Here is a 17,419-nt window from a genome sequence, read left to right as displayed (position 1 = left end):
AAAAAATGAAGTGGCCAGAGTTTAGAGTCCACTGCTACTCAGCATTTATTGTAAGAGTAGTATTGATAGTGTACGCCAACTTTCATGACAAATATTTTCGCGTACCATACACTGATATTGATTATAAAGTTTATACAGACGCTGCGAGATACATAACAGCCGGAGAGTCGCCATATTTACGGCATACGTATCGCTACACACCATTATTGGCAGTAATCCTTTCACCGAATATCTTTTTGCACAATGATTTCGGTAAATTGTTATTTTCATTTACCGATATAATCGCCGGCGTATTGATTAAAATAATTTTATTTAAAGGTAAATGCAATAATAGAATCGGTGAATTATGCGCCCTTTCATGGCTCTATAACCCAATGACGATAGTCATATCAACGCGCGGTAATGCTGATTCATTATCAGTGCTTTTAGTTTTATTAACTTTATATTATTTAATAATAAATAACGATTATTCATTAGTGTCTGGTTTAATTCACGGTTTATCTGTGCATTTTCGATTGTACCCAATAGTATTCAGTTTAACAATGTATTTATCATTAACAGATAAATACAGCATCCTTCCAAACAAAAAACAATTTAAATTTATAACCGGTTTTACATTATCATTATCCATGCTTACGTTAATAAGTTATTATTTTTATGGATATCAATTTATTTACCAAAGTATGATTTATCATTTAATCCGTAAGGATGCGCGTCATAATTTTTCACTCTATTTCTACATGTTGTATTTATCTATTGGACAAACAATTCAAGTTATTGAAAAAATAGTACGAGTATTACCGCCGATTTTACTGATAATCGGATTATCATTTCGCTACTCTGATAAAAATAAATTAGCTTTTGGAATGATGACCCAGGCCATGGTTATGGTTACTTATAATTCTGTTGTTACGTCTCAATATTTCTTCTGGTATTTATCTTTGCTGCCGATCTGTGTACCCTATATCAATATCAGTTTAATTAGGTACGCAATGTTGGTTGGAATTTGGCTAATTGCTCAGGCGCTCTGGCTCAACGATGCATACTGTTTAGAGTTTTTAGGACTTAATAAGTTTCATTCTATTTGGGTTGATAGTATATTGTTTTTCTTTGTTAATATAAAAGTACTGTATGACTTTATTGTTAATTACGACTGTAAAATTTTGAATAAAATTAATTAAATTTAAATATTTTTTGTTAAAAATTCATTAGCTTAAAATAATAATAGATCAATATTTAGCGATAAAATTTATTTATTATTATAAATAAATTATTCAAAGCTATTGATTTATTTTTAATTAATTTATAATGAAAATGATAAATAATGTAATAAATAAAAATGAAATTAGATTTTTTTAAATATTTTATTTTGAGGAATACAAAATACTTATTTACAGATAGTTTCAGAGAGTCATTATAATAGATTTTTTTTATTGTTTAAGGAATGACAGATTCCGCAATTTAAATATAGATCTTACAATAATAAGTAGTCTAGAATTGAAATTGTGAGCAAGAGCATTCTTAAATCTTCTTTCTTTTATTTTATTTATTAAATAAAATTTAGATTATCTTCAGAAATATGTCTATGGAATATCTTCTTTCTCTACAAAAGTTTCTTTATATGTCAATTACAAATATGTTTTATTTGTGAAATTTACATTTTACTTATGAGGATAATATTGTGTATTTAATGTGATTTAAATTCACCGCATCCAACACATGTGAGCAATTTATTTCTGCCTCGAAAATAGGAGCTGATAAAACGTTTATTCATTTTAATTACAGTTCAATACAATTAGACTTTTATTTATTTATAAATTCCATTTATTCAAACTCACGCACAATGTAATAATAAATATTTTTTTTTTTTTTTTTTTTTTTTTTTTTTTTATTATAAATATAATCAAATTTCATTTTTACGAGCGTGACTACGAAAGTTACATACAAGATATATTTTATTATTCTTCGTTTTTTTTATTTTTTTTTTTTTAACAGGCACACTGTGCAGTTTTATCATTTCAAATTATTTATATGAAATTACCTAATATATCGTAGACGCGAGATGGAATTTTATTTATTATTATTATTATTATTTATCTAAACCATTCATTCTTACACTTTCAATTTATTTAAAGATTCACATTTACAAGTCTTATATTTGAAATTTGTTTATCTACAGTGTGAAAAATACTTCTGAAGATAATCTAAATTATTTTTTTTTTTTTATCAATAGTATTATTACTTTTATTTTATTGTTGTTACTATTAATATTTATGCGCACTCAGTCAAGTACAATTATTATTTTTACGATTCTTATAAAGAATTATAATGATAATTTATTTCTTCCCAGGTAATGACTATGAGCGACTTTAAATTTAAGGAAAAATTTTAATTATTCTTTTTTTAATTCTATCGATGAGAAAAAAAATGCGTGCGTTAGATAAATTAAGAGTGATATTTATGAATTTTTAAATTTATAATTATTTCTTCTTTCAATCTGTTTACATTAAATATTACAATTTTTTAAACTTCTCTCATTTATATTTTATTTTTTGTTTACAAATTACTAATTAATATTTTTATTATTTTAACACATCAGCGTAAAAAAATCATGATTTCATTATTACATATACATATTATATGTAAAAGTATTGATTTCTATATATTTTTTTTCTTCTTTTTTTTTTTTCATTGAGTATACATTACAATATTGATATAAAAGAAAAATTTTATTAATTAATTACGATGATGATGATAATAATAATAATAATGGGCACTCGAAATGATAATAACGTTTATTAATTTACAAGATTCGATATGGCAGGATTTAATGTAGAATAATCGTTCATTGTTATTGTTATAAATGTTTTTAATAACTATTATTATTTTATTAATAATAAAATAATTGATTTAACTTATAATTATTATGTGTTTAATAATATACCTATATAAATATTAGTATAAATCGTTAAAAAAAATATACATAAAATTTATAGTAAAATGGCTTTTAATGAAGAAATAAAAATTTAAAAAAAGTTATTGCATACTGTGATAATAATTAATAAATTTAAGTAATAAAAACATAATTTAAAAAATTAAAGCACTTTGTATCAGTAAATAGTTTTATACTGATGTAAAACGTGACGTACACGTTAATTAAATTAATTACAAACAAAATACAACATAGAAAGCATGTACAACATAAAATAAAATGTCTTTGGTAATAAAATATTATTTTCATCGAATAATAATAATAATAATAGTAATTGAAAAAAATAAAATACAAATTAAATCTCTATGTAGGTTTATTTAACTAAATATAAAAATGAGTAAAATAAAAGCACTGAAATGAAAACATTGTTGGCACGCTGTAGGATGAATGTTTCAATACGATATGTTTTGTGTTTGTGTGATTTGTTTATGTTTATATACACATAAATAAATATAATGTTGGGTGTTGTTGATGTCTTTATAAACGGAAGATCTTACAATTAATAATAAGAGAATAAAAATTTATATCCAGGCACCACTGACGGAGGAAGTTTTAGATAAAATTTAGATTTGTTTTAAATAAATTTACAGCTAGCTATTTTATTTGTTTGATATTTAATTTATCAATAGCTTGAAATGTTTAAGTGAATAATTAGGTTGACGTAAGAAATTTTAAAAGCAGTGGTTTTTTTCTCTTTCTTCAGTATTTGTGCACGAAATTTCAATATACAAATTTTAATGATAATTATTATTATTATTATAATTATAATATAAGTTTTGTTTTACTTGTTTACTGATTGGTATAGTCAGCATATTTACAAGGCAAAGTCGGAGGGTGTCTACCTATAGCTTATTATTATACAACATTATAATTAATGCTCTTTCAGTATTTTCAACAGTTAGTGTTATTACAAAATTGCTTTAAAGTCATTTATCTTCTTTTACACGTAAAAGTTACTTTATTTAAACTCTTTAGACAAATATTCGCGCGCCGTACATTACACATAGATCAATCAAGTGTTGAATAGAAAATCAATAAGAGCTTTTTTTTTTTTTTTCTTCTTTTGAACTTTATTAATTTTGAATTATTACCGGATGGACAGATAAACAATATTAATAAATAAATAAATAAAGTTTTGTGACAAGTGAGATTAATTATAAGCCAAGATAAAACTTTACTTTAAAATAATAGTAATAATAATAATAATAATAATAATTAACAGTCTTATTTTGGTCATTTAACTAATTGACAATATATCTGTATATTTATTTAGTTAGGGTATTTGAAAGCTAATTAACTTGACTACATGGAATTACGCCAAAGTATTAAATGGCCCTTTCTATTGTCCGTTATAGTATATGTATATATGTATATATTTCTACATACATATATATATTTGCTTTGTAGATGAAACTCGAGTGGAACGCAATAACTCGAATAGTTTCAAAACATTGTAAAAGCAATATAAATAAAAAAGCTCCGGAAATACTTAAACAAAAACAATTTAAAATGTATTCGCATTAATTTGAAAATAATTCAAGAATTTTAACTATTTAAAGTTGTACATTTCAGTTAATCGTCAAATTAATTGTTATTTTTGCTATATATTTTGTACTCGGGCCATTTTACTCTAAACTACTATAATTATTTATTTTCATTTAATGACCAATTTTTATTTAATTGAGTAATTAAACATTTTTTTGATTTTCAAAATTTTTTTTATCTTACTTCTATATTTTAGTTATTTCTTTTTTTAAATGATAGTATAATTACTTTACTTTAAATTTAATACAAATAAAATTTAATATATAATACAGTAAATTTATAATGTGTATGTATTTTGGTTTTAATTGTTGTGTAGAGAAATAATTATAAATGCTGTACGCGAAAGCTTTAACTTGAGAAAAATATACAGTATACATGTATTATTTGCTATATCATTCAGTCAAATTTAAAATAGTTGATTTTTTTTTATGCCATGTAAGTACACAAAATTATTATTTTATTATTTATTAATTTGTTTCATATACTTTACTTTCTGATAATATACAAATGCAAATAATTATATTTAAATGTGTTGAAATGCTATATTTAAAGAAGAATTTTTTATGTTCAACCCTCTCGTTCGATCGCACTGTAATAATTATAAATTTTTTTTTTTTACCAAATATTTATTACACTTTGTCTCACTTTTATTTTATTTTTTATATCCTAATACAGTACAATATATATATATATATATATATATATATATATATATATATATATATATATATATATATATATATATATATATATATATATATATATATATATATATATATATATAGTTATTAAAGTATGGAAAGTATCAACGTATTGGAAAACTTTGCGTTTAAATATATATTTAATATTATTCAAATATAATACACATATATTTGTATTTCATCTCTATATATTGCCCAAAGTTGAATCTTGGATAAATTTACTAATTTTATAATATCGGAATATTGTTAATATTTAATTATTTTTACTATCGAATAATTTTGCTTTCAATATAAATGCAAGTTTCGTCAATTATTCGAGCGTTATTCAATCGGACGAATAGTATTCGTAGCTTTTTTTATATTTAACTTTTAATTTGAAATTGGAACTCTCTTTTATTATTTTCCTTTTTCTACAATCGACGTTTAATCGATTATGAGCATCAGACATCACTTTTATTTTCAAATTTTTAATTTAAATTAATTTATTTAATAATTGACAACTAATCAATTAATCAATATATTGAGTGACCTGCGGTGAAGAAGGCGTAAATTGTTGAGTAATCAAACAATATAAAATTTTCTAATTTTAACAGTTTACCGCAGGTCAGTTTGTCACAGTAATTGCAATTATTTACTTTTTTTTTTTTTTTTTTTTTTTTTTCAATAGTATACATTTATAATTCTACTCGTAATAATAGAAAAATTTATTTAATTTTATGTTTGTCGGTGCGTCTTTCAATAGATTATTAATAATTAAAAAAACAAACAAAAAAAAACTCTTTAATATTTTTTAATAAAATCTATATATTTTTGAATTTCAATAAGCAAAATATTTTTATTTTATTTTTTATAATTTATTGCAGATATTCTATCTGTATATACCTACAATAATAATAATTATCATAATAATAATAATAATAATAATAATAATAATAATAATAATAATAATAATAATAAATTATTATAATAATTTTTATTAATGAAGATATATACCTACTCTCGCAAATAACGCGCAATTGAATTGCACAAAATATTAAATAGTTAACAGTTAACGTTATTAATATATAAATATTACACATAATTCATCAATTTAACGTATAATAAAGCCAAGAATTTTTTCTTTTTTACTTTTAATGCCGCAATTATTTATTACTTCTTACATTTATTGACACGTAGTTTTAGTTTAATTAATCATCACTGATCTATTGTTTTTATTTTTTTATTTTTAAATAGCCTTGATTGAAAGACACATCGTAAGCCAGAATTCAGATATAGATAATTGCATTATTATTATTATTACTATTATTATTATTATTATTCCAATTGTGATTTACTATTAGTTTTATTTAAAAAAGTATTATTTTAGTGTGCATCGAATGCACTCGATAAATTTATTTAAATTGAATTTAGGAAAACAATTTGTTTGCAAGAAATCCCGTTAAAAAAAGCAGAGATTTCGTTACAGTGATTCACAGTCAAAATACTAACTAAACTTATGAAATACGGTGATGAGCAATAATTTCAGTTATATACAATTGTAATTATTATATATTATATATTACAGACACACTTAATTTTTTTCTAAAGAGACTCATTTAACCATATATACCCACGCGTTGCTAATTGCTGTTTAATATTCAATAAATTTTATCCTCGTTATAATTATTCAATTGTACTGTCATACGCAGCCTCTCAATTTTTTTTTTCTTTTATTTTTTTTATTTTTTTTTATCAATTGATTGACTACCCTGTTTTATAGTGCAAAAATCAGCGATATTGCTCTTATTATTTAAACAATATATATATATATATATATATATATATATATATATATACATATATATAGATATCTTTAAATATTGACACTCGACGCTGATTATTTTTTTCTCAATGACACCGACTCGCATTATTTTGAACAATAATTTAACACTTTTCAATGCACGTAATGTCTTGATTGAGCTGCTTGATAATTATCATTATTATTATTATAATTATTATTAAATAGCATGAGACTACGTAATGCAGTTAAAAAAATGTGATCGCGTATCGATAACGAGTAGCTTTTATTATTGTTAATATTAAAAAAAAAAATATATATATAATATATAATATATAATATATCTCTAATAGAGTGGCTGGCTTTTAATAATTATATAATTACGCCAAATTTAATAGGCAATTTAAAGTTTTTTTTCTCTATAATATAATATTTATTAAATTATTACCTAATATATTTATATATTTATATATGTGTGTGTATACATACATTTATTTACACAAAGCCGTTCGACACGAACACGCTTACTTTAATAAAATTATTTTAGTGCCATCAAACTATAGGCTCTATACTTATATTGACAACAGGTATTTAATTATTTAAATTACTTAACTACATATTTTTTATAAACAACGTGGCTATTTAAAGGGGAAAAAAAAATAACATTTTTTTCCTTTGTTTTTGTTCTTAATTGTATATTATTCTGACTAACGCAAATTAAAATTTTTTTTTCAATCTCAGGCCAATGGAAACTGCCGTTAGATTAATAAATAAATTTTGCCCAAATTCTGATAATCTAATTAATAAAAGATATTATTAATATACATAGAAAAAATTATTTCAGTATATTTGGGCAATAATTGACGCGTACTTCGAGTTGACGAAAAAAAAAAAAAAAAAAAAAAAGGGAACAAAGTTATTGATCAAATGCTTATTGGAAATTTGTGACAATAAGTCAACGATTGTCAATATCGTGTCTAATAATATATATATATATATATATATATATATATATATATATATATATATATATATATATATATATATATATATATATTTTTTTTTTATCTCTAAAGAGAATTTTTTTATTGCACATTTTTGTTTTAATAATTTTTAATTAATAAACTCGCGTTCAGAAGCTCTTTTTTTTATTTTTTTTTTTTTTTTTTAATTTACTTTAGTGTATAATTATGTAAAGTAAACGCGAGGAATTAATTGCAGTTACTATTACTAGCAATGTCCTTTCAGGGTGGTAATAAACAGTTATAATAGTCTGGTATGATCCTCAATAAATATCTCGATGAATAATTACAAAGTCTTGAATGTTTGCTGGTAGTATCAAAGTTATTAAGTAAATATCTCATCTAATAGAGAGTTTAAACGTTGATAATATGATAGTTCGATTGCCCGGAAAATTTACAGCTTAATGAGATTTACTGTGTATATTATAGACATACATGTATTATCGATTGACATTTGCATATCATCGTTAATTTAATAAACTTAATGAATTCCTTGATGGTTAATTAGACGATTAATAGATATATAGATCGAGAAATCGTTGTCGGATGAGCTTACGATCATTTTCACAGGCATATATTCCAAGGTGAGTATGCCAACTATTTGTTTGACATGTATAATCATGATAATAACCCAGATGTATTTTATCGTAATCACATCACCGTAGATACTTAAATGTTGTACACACAATACACCGCATTTAATTAAACGTATCTGTATGGGTAAATCTCTCATTATGATTTACGATTTAGGTCTGTGCTGATATTGAGTGTTAATTTCATGTACGTATATGAAGTGACGTCGGTGGTGATGATAAAGGCACAGATTTATTCACTTGTTGTTCTTGTTGTTGAATAAGATCAAAACCATTGTCTACTCTTTATACAGCACTTAACTCTGATGGCATTTAACTTCTCGGTACGAGTAGTGTCGACAAACACGTTAACACAATAGTCATCTTATATTTTATTTTATTATAATATATATCAACTCATACCGTAGATATAAAATCCAACGCAATCCACTCATCAGTTGTAGATAATAATATTTTTATCGGCACTAAACCGCACTAACTTCTAGTTAAAGTCCTTATCTCATACATGCGTTGCTAGTGTACCAATTCCTGATGTACGTTTCACTGTGGCTATTCCACCGTTAGGACCACCCGTTATATAGTGCGCTGATAATGGGGCCTGCAATCCATTAATTTTTTTTTTTCATTTCATCATTTTTTTTTACACCAAATTTTGATAAATTTTAATTAATATTTTATTTGGAAAGTTTGTTATTATTGTTATTATTTTGGGTTTGTATATTGAAATGTACAACTCACCTGTGGCCCGGCACCATTCAGTGTATTCAAACTATTCATTCTCATAGCTTGAGTGTAAGGTGGTGGAGCCGGTGTGACCCCTGGTATTGCGGTGTGAGGCGCGTGTCTAAGTTGCTCGGCCGCTGACATCCTACGTGTTCAAATGGTACACATAATTAGCCAATATTTATGTAATAACAACAAATTTAGATTCAGATAATATTAAATATTTATATGAAACTTAAATCACCAGACATCTGATTGATTTTTATAAATAAATTACTATAATATAACTTATAAATTAAATAAAAAAAAATGTCCAACTGCGTGTAATCCCTAAAAAAAATAGTCAAAATGTTTGTTGATTCAAGTATCATATTTATTTATTTATTTATTTATTATTGATATAAAGAATCAAAGAAAAGTAAACAGTAGAATACCTGAGATAAGGATTGCCGTAGGTTGCCGAGAACCGTGGATCAATTATTGGCGGCGTCTGTGTTGTATTAGTGCCCAAGTTTGCTGAACTTAGACCTATCTTCTTGGAAGCTAATATACCGCTGGAGGGTATACGACTGAGGGATTCGCGGGAAGCACCCATCCCCTGGGTGTTGGGTGGCATATAGTCTCTCGAATAATCCACATACGGTACGTACCCATTATTGTTACTTCCATCCTTAAACAACAGTAACAATAAAAATAATGATTATCATTTATTGTGCACCAGTTGCGTATTACTTCTCAATAAATAAAATTGACAGTTAACTTGAGGAAAAAAATAAAATAAAATAAAATAAAACAATAATGGGGATTAAATCAAATAAAGTACTTACGTTGTTCTTGGGTGGAAATGAGGGTTCCGTGTAGTCGGCGCTGTATCGATAACCCATTGGGTTGGGTACTGGCCCAGCAAGAGCTAAAGCATTTACACCCCTGGTACTTCCTTCACCTTCACTGTCGAGAGCAGTCACGCTCTCAGCGTTGCTCACGCTAGATCCAGCACGTATATCTGCTTTAACGTCCGACAGATTACTGCTTCGATCACTTTCACGGTAACGATCCGGATTCGAGTCTGTTTCTTCTATATTCAAATAGAATTTATCAATGAAAAAAAAAAAAAAAAAAAAAAAAAAAAAAAATATTATTAATTTTTAAATATTCATTATTATTATTATTATTATTATTATTATTATTATTATTATTAGTATTAAATTGGAGAGAATAATTTTGGAAAATACATACGCAAATCATTCTCCTGAGCTTGAGTAGACCTCGGGCGTGGTTGTTTAATACGATCTCGACAGTGTAGTATCAAAATAATAATGACGCCAATGAGGATGATGCAGACTACCAGTCCAACGATTATCAGGATAAGTTGCCAATCAACTGGAATCAACGCTGAGCGTCACGTCTGGTTAAATCTCATGTTCTCAATTCAAAAATTTAGATTTTTTTTCGTCTATTTTCAACAAATCCTCTGAATACGTTTTTTTTTTTTTTTTATTTTTTTTATTATTGAACACAGATTTAATATTTTATTTTATTATTTTTTTTTTTTACTTATTTTATAAGTGTCCGTTATCAAGCGATATTGAATATTGAAAACCATATTTATTAATACATTTGAATTATTTCTTTGGTAGTCTCGTCCTTTTTTTAGATTCACAATCCAATTTGTAACATCCGTTGTTCCAGACAAATTTTAATTACTTATTAATATATATATATATATATATTTTTTCGCTCTACTGATTTTATTTATTAAAATTTTTTAATTAAGAATTCACGTTTGTATGTTATAACTACTAAAGCAATATAAAAAAAATTTTTTTAACAGAAATAAAACAAAGCAAAATACAACAATGAAATATATAAGCTAATTTTATTTTAAATTTAATGATAGAGTTTTTGAGAGTTTAATAATAAAATATAAAAAATGAAAAAGATTAAAAATAAAAATGACAAAGGAAGAATAAAATTTATATAAGAGAATAGTTAAAAAAAATTTGACTGTATATAAATAAAAGTGCTTATATGAAAACAGGAGACAGAGAAGGAGGAGGAAGATAAAAAAGTTTAGATGAAAAGGACTCTCGAAACTTACCACGCGTAGTGAGTTTAATGATGACAGTATCTGTGCCATAGCTATTTGTAACAGTACAATTGTAATCCCCGAAATATGTAGATATGGGCTCTAAAAGAGTAACAGTGCTGACAACTCTTTCTGGTGTGTACTCCTCTTGGACAGAGAAGGGTGTATTGTTGAACGAGAAATTAAGCTCACGACCAGCAAAACTCCATACAACAGACTCAGCTTTTGGCACTGATATCGCGGTGCATTTAACCTGCAAAGAAAATCATTATCTGTTCTCAATATATGTATACAATACGGGCGTACTCAGTCTCTTCTCTGGTTATTATCCTCGTCTCAACATACGGATCTGCATACGTACAAGGATTATAATTAAATTGACTGTGCAAATAAAATCTATGTGTGTCTGTTCATACATTATAAAAGCTTAAGTTGAAAAAAAATAAAAAAAAAGACAACTTTAACTGGACACTTTTTTTCGCAGTTCGATGTTTCATTTTACTTCTCATGGTTATTCAATCTCTCTGGATTTAGATTTTTTGTTGTTATCGTAAAAAACATAAATAAATAAAATAAAGTAAAATAAAAAATGAACATGTATATATAGAACTGGCAGCAGGTATAGGAGGCAGGATTGTAGCTGAAATCGAACGTCAACTGTGAGTCGTATTTCGCTTTGTTGCTGCGAGTACTGCTGGTACTGTCCTACATTTTTTAGCTCTATATTTTTATTATTTATTTTTATCGGTACTGTGTACACTGTGGAGTTTACAGTGGAGTGATGGAAGCGGACAAGAATTGTTAGTTTACCTTTACTACTCCTTCATCGGGCACATATTGGATTCTTTGTGATACGATGCTCGGTGGTGCGCGAATCAAGATGTTGGCATACCCGATAAGTTGAGGAAAACCAGGAACATGGGCTTTGCAGTAATAACGTCCAGCTGTTTCAGGACTCACGACAACGCTTATATTTGGGCTTGTCGCAACAGTACGATCTGATTCTTCGTGAATCCACAGAATTTCGGGAGTTGGATTACCATCCACGTCGCACTGCAGTATCTCTGTTGCGCCGTAATGCGTTTCAACGGATATCGGTGGACGTCGAAATTGCGGTCCATCTAGATACAAATATTTATTATCATTGTTATTCATACATATATATCTATATATTTGTTATCACTGTGAGCAATTTTATTGCATTCCTATTTACTTAATTTTTTATTTTAAAATTAATAAAAACTTTTAAATTCTTATTACTTTTCACCACTGAAAACTTTAAACTCAACTTGTTTAATAACTTTCAAACTTATTTTCTTCTCAAAGTTATTTTTAAAAATTTACTACACAGAAAAAAAATAAAAAGATATCTTGCCTCAAGAACATTTCTAGGAAGACGACGAATGTTTTCATTCAAGTTAATTATTTTCTTGATATTTAACAATTTCATTCAAAAGTTCCAAATAAATTGAATAAAGTAAAATAAACTAAAAAATTATATCTAATTAAAAAAAAAAAAAAATCTTTTTATAAATTTTAAAAATCAAAAAGTCAAAATAATATCAGTTTATTTGGTACAGTTATATATATATATACACACTATTATCTCCCAAATGTGAGTATAAATGCATATGGATTTATATAGATATAGGAATAGTGATGGTGGAGGCTCGCGGCATTCGAGATAATACTTACAAGTTATATCCAGTGTTTCCGTTTCCTCGCTCTTGCCGACCTCGTTGTGAACTTCACATTTTACGATAGCATCGTGAAGTTCCCGTGTGGCGTTATGGATTATCATCTCTGTCGTATAGTCACCGATTACCGTTTTCTCGTTTATATACCACCTGTACAGAGTGAAATCGGAAAGCATTGTTATGTGCGAATGGATAGGCATGAAAAACAAAACAACCATCAGCAGTACACAAACGAGAGATAAAAAAAAAAAAACTAAAAAAAAAAAAAAACCAACGCAGTGTAACCAAAAAAAAATTTTTGCTAAAAACCAACAGTCATCACTCATAATCACCATTCTCGAGGCGTATTATGATGACACTGAACAAAAAAACAAGAGTTTTACTTTTCAATCTCTGAAAGCGCTGAAGATTCCAGCAGATAATTATGAATTATTTACCTGTACTCCATGTCTGGGGGATTAGCTTCTGCACGACATTTGAATCTCAACTCAGAGCCTTCGACTATCTGGCCACTCTTTGATAAACCCGAGCTGATTTTCAGGGAGACTTTTGGAGCGTAGCGGACCTACATTAAAATGAGAAAGAGATAAACTTATTAATTATGAAGAATAAGTTGTAAAATGTTGAGTAGTTTAAGGTACTTAACAACTACTATCAACTATCGAGGAGTATTCATATATAGGAGAAGGGACAAGTTCTCCACTCCGCGGATAAGCGGTTAAGTGGATGATAAAGAATGTAAGGAACAGAGAAACCGAGTTTTAAGAGTAATAAGAGACTTTGATAATTATTCCTGGTATTAGAATAAGTCTTGGAGATCTTCTCAGGCGTAATGAGAGAAGAAAAGAGATGAGACGGGAATAAAAGAGAATAACTGGTATAAGAGGTTGAGCAAAATTAAGATCAACTGCTCAGACTAAAGAACATTGGCAATTTTAGCAAGAGTAATAAATTATACGATGGATCATCGCTCACTTTCAATCCACCTTTTATTATTAAAAAGTTAATAACCGTATTCATCATCTTCATTTTAATAATCGTTTCAGCGACATTAATATATTATATTATTAATTTGAATTGTTAATTGATACGCGTGAATATATTTATGTAATAAACGCTTACCTCAACACGTAATTTAGCATTTTGCGGTGTACGATCCGCAGCATTTTGACTTTGACAAGTAAATGTGGTATTATCGTGCTCCTTGCGCGGCATCACCTTAAGAATAGACCTCACGGTGAAAAGCGGTCCGTCCTCGTACTTTTCGTTTATTGTTTCAATTCCATTATGTAACACGTTGCCAAGACCGTCGATCCAAGTTATCTGAAGGAAAAAAAAAAAAAAAAAATATATATATATTTTTATATGTATAGCATACACAGTGGATAGTAAAATACTAAGTACAGAGTAGATATGGGTGTGTGTTTATATATATAGATGGAGAGCTTTTGTCGACTTTCTCAGTACCTTCAGTACGTCAAATGGGCTTGCGGTAGATCAACATCTTATTTGCATTTAGTAGGTATAGCAAGAGAAAGTTACAACCAACTTGAGTAAGCCAGTGCATCAGTTGTTGGATTGTGTCTACGCTTATAAAAAGATCTCTACATGTATATTCAAGTAGTTTTCCCTACTAGTTTCAGCGACAATTTATCAAATAAATAAATAAATGAAAAATAAAAATAAAGTTAAATAAATCCAATAGGTTTTATGTTGAAAGACAGCCGATTTCCGAGTCTGCTTCGATTTGCATTGCTATGTATGCATGCTCAATCTACCTACGTATGTACGTATGTGTGAAGGGAATTTGTTATCCATTGGGATATGCGTTCGTTCGTTTCTACTCGGAAAAACTGTTATTTTGGAATGCCTAGCATTCGCAGTTTACATATACACTACTACCACCGTCAATATTTGTATTATGTTCATGTTCACTATATATTATCCGTATGGGCTCCAGATTTTTTCCAATCTATTCTTTCCACTTTATATTATTCTATAGGCAATTTCATTTCATTTAAATTAAATACCGCCGTTCGAATTAATTGTTAATTGATCTGTATTATATATGGACTCACATTAATACTACTTTATTATATATTACCCGGTGCTGTGTATTTAATATTATTATTCGCTAAACTTATTTCATTTACACTCGTAAAACAATTTATTTCAATTATATATTCTGGCTATGGAATTAATTATATTGTGATTTCATTTTGATATCTTGTGGGATGTAATTAAACACAGGAAATTCAATGTAATCAAACGATTGACAAGTTTTATTACTATTATTATTATTATTTAACTGAAGATGTATTTGTCAATAAAATTTATCAAATAATTAATTAAAGGTTTAAAATGTTTCTTATTTAAAGTATATTTATAATTAAACTACATTTTTTTACGTTTAATAAATTATTATAATAAATTTTAAATAACATTGAATATTTTATGAATTTATTATCGATTATTACAATGTATGTGCTTAATTTTGTCTTTTAAATCACGTTAAATTTTAAATCTCAACTCAAGAATAATTTTAGCTATTTCATAAATCAATATTCTCAATCCTTTCCTACCAATATCCTGTTACGTGAATGTGGAACGCTTCACGTAATAATTACCGTAACTCCTATTCTTTCCCGCTTCACAGCATTATTTATATTTGTAAAAATGCTTGCCGTAAGATGGACAGTGTGGCTTAATGTATATAGAATAAGCGAATGGAAATTTAGTATAGAGCGGATAGCTCAAATGGTAGAGTAGCCGACATGTCTTCGGAAGGTTCTGGGTTCGAATCCCAGTCCGAGCTATCTAATAATTTTTTCTCGCATATTCTATAAACTCACATTAAGATTATCCTCTCCATATTCCTTTCTCAATCCTTTCCTACCAATATCCTGTTACGTGAATGTGGAACGCTTCACGTAATAATTACCGTAACTCCTATTCTTTCCCGCTTCACAGCATTATTTATATTTGTATATTAATAGTCCGAATCAATATTAATATTCTTTTAAAAAAAAATTTGTATTAAACATGAATTATAAATAATTTTATGAATAAAAAAAAATTAAAACAAACACTTTACATATTAGATTTAATAATTACAGTATAATAATATGATATTAGGGTTGACATGTTACAAAGTTAAAAAAAAATAATTTCCATGTTTATAGAGTAAGTGTTTGACAAGGTTGCGGAGGGTAAATATTTAAATTTAAGGGGAGAAAAACAGCAAGTGAAAATGTTGGGGAAAAAACAAAATAACAAGTTTAGGTGTATACTAAATAAGTCAATTACCTGAAATGTTGTTTGGACAAGCGAAGGCTACTACGGGTAGAATAAACTATTAAAACTCTAGTGAGCATGATAGAATTCTATCGGGAGATCAAGTTTAAGTATGTAGATAAAATGCTAAAGTCCGTGTTCTACATCCGCTTCTCTGTTTCAGGTTTATATTTATTATTACCTATTAGTATTAACTGTTATCAGTTTGTTCTCCCAAAACAAAAATACCCCAAAGTAACAACAATTATTCAATTAAAAATAAAATAAAACAACTTAACAGATGATGATGATAATAATAATAATAATGACTAATGTAATCAATTAAGTAGATAATAATATCAATAATCGTTTTGCTAGGAGAGTAATTGATTTAGAGGCCACCTGTTGATAAAAATATATAGGTTTAATTGATTTTGTTGTATTTTCAGGTTTTCATCCATTTATATCAATATATTACTTAAAAAGTAAATGAAATCGTACATTAAAGGTATTTCTGAGGTCTAATCTACCGGAGGTAGTATACCAGAGAGATTTCCTTTGAGATTTATCGCCGGTAGTTTTCACAGTGAGTGTCTGTCTATAATAGTCGGCGAGCTAGGGAACCAGCTGGGGGTTTGCTGTGCTATATACCAAACACACTCGTGACTGGAGAGAAAATCAGGACAAGGATACCAAGACCCATATCTTCTCCGGTCACCACATACATTCTACATTATTCTTCCCTCATCCCTTTTTCTTTTCCTATATCTTGTATCTCGTATCACCAAAGTACATACACAGATACACATAACGAACCAACGAATCAACGAAATGAGGATAGAAATATGACCGATGAAAGATTCTCCAGGGAATGATGGATACTCTTTCCAATGAGTCTCTATAGAGTATATTTATAGTCGGAATTTTCGTTTAATGCCCGATCGCCAAGAGAACAATCCTTGTTTATCATCACAACAAAATTGCAAGACCCCAAAAACAACCCACCATTT

General features: G+C 27.1%; 2 protein-coding genes across 4 annotated transcripts in view; one reads left to right on the top strand and one right to left on the bottom strand.

The window, feature by feature from the left end:
- The first annotated feature begins 5 nt into the window (after positions 1–5).
- On the top strand, positions 6–1,188 carry LOC123258522 (GPI mannosyltransferase 1). Its single transcript, XM_044718595.1, has one exon. It carries the CDS (start codon positions 6–8, stop codon positions 1,179–1,181), a length of 1,176 nt encoding a protein of 391 aa, XP_044574530.1. The 3' UTR covers positions 1,182–1,188.
- Positions 1,189–8,168: 6,980 nt separating this feature from the next.
- LOC123258475 (irregular chiasm C-roughest protein-like) overlaps positions 8,169–17,419 on the bottom strand; it is a 32,081-nt gene continuing 22,830 nt past the window's right edge. The window contains exons 4-13 of one of the 3 annotated variants that reach the window (XM_044718502.1): positions 14,259–14,459; positions 13,574–13,701; positions 13,135–13,286; positions 12,250–12,560; positions 11,452–11,692; positions 10,590–10,745; positions 10,181–10,428; positions 9,788–10,023; positions 9,369–9,498; positions 8,169–9,228 (exon numbers count right to left, since the gene is read on the bottom strand). In XM_044718502.1, the coding sequence (XP_044574437.1) occupies positions 9,130–9,228; positions 9,369–9,498; positions 9,788–10,023; positions 10,181–10,428; positions 10,590–10,745; positions 11,452–11,692; positions 12,250–12,560; positions 13,135–13,286; positions 13,574–13,701; positions 14,259–14,459 (1,902 nt within the window). In that variant the 3' untranslated portion in view covers positions 8,169–9,129. The remainder of the gene's footprint in view (positions 9,229–9,368; positions 9,499–9,787; positions 10,024–10,180; positions 10,429–10,589; positions 10,746–11,451; positions 11,693–12,249; positions 12,561–13,134; positions 13,287–13,573; positions 13,702–14,258; positions 14,460–17,419) is intronic. The other 2 variants (XM_044718503.1, XM_044718504.1) reach the window with 2 other exon arrangements.

Source organism: Cotesia glomerata, linkage group LG2 (assembly GCF_020080835.1).
Source record: "Cotesia glomerata isolate CgM1 linkage group LG2, MPM_Cglom_v2.3, whole genome shotgun sequence".
NCBI classification, from domain to species: domain Eukaryota; kingdom Metazoa; phylum Arthropoda; class Insecta; order Hymenoptera; family Braconidae; genus Cotesia; species Cotesia glomerata.
The sequence above is the reverse complement of the archived record's forward strand: the minus strand, read 5'-3'. Positions and strand labels throughout refer to the sequence as shown.

What these genes read in the sequence shown, in the direction of transcription:
- LOC123258522 (XM_044718595.1), top strand. Translation starts at nt 6, where the DNA reads ATGAAGTGGCCAGAGTTTAGAGTCCACTGCTACTCAGCATTTATTGTA.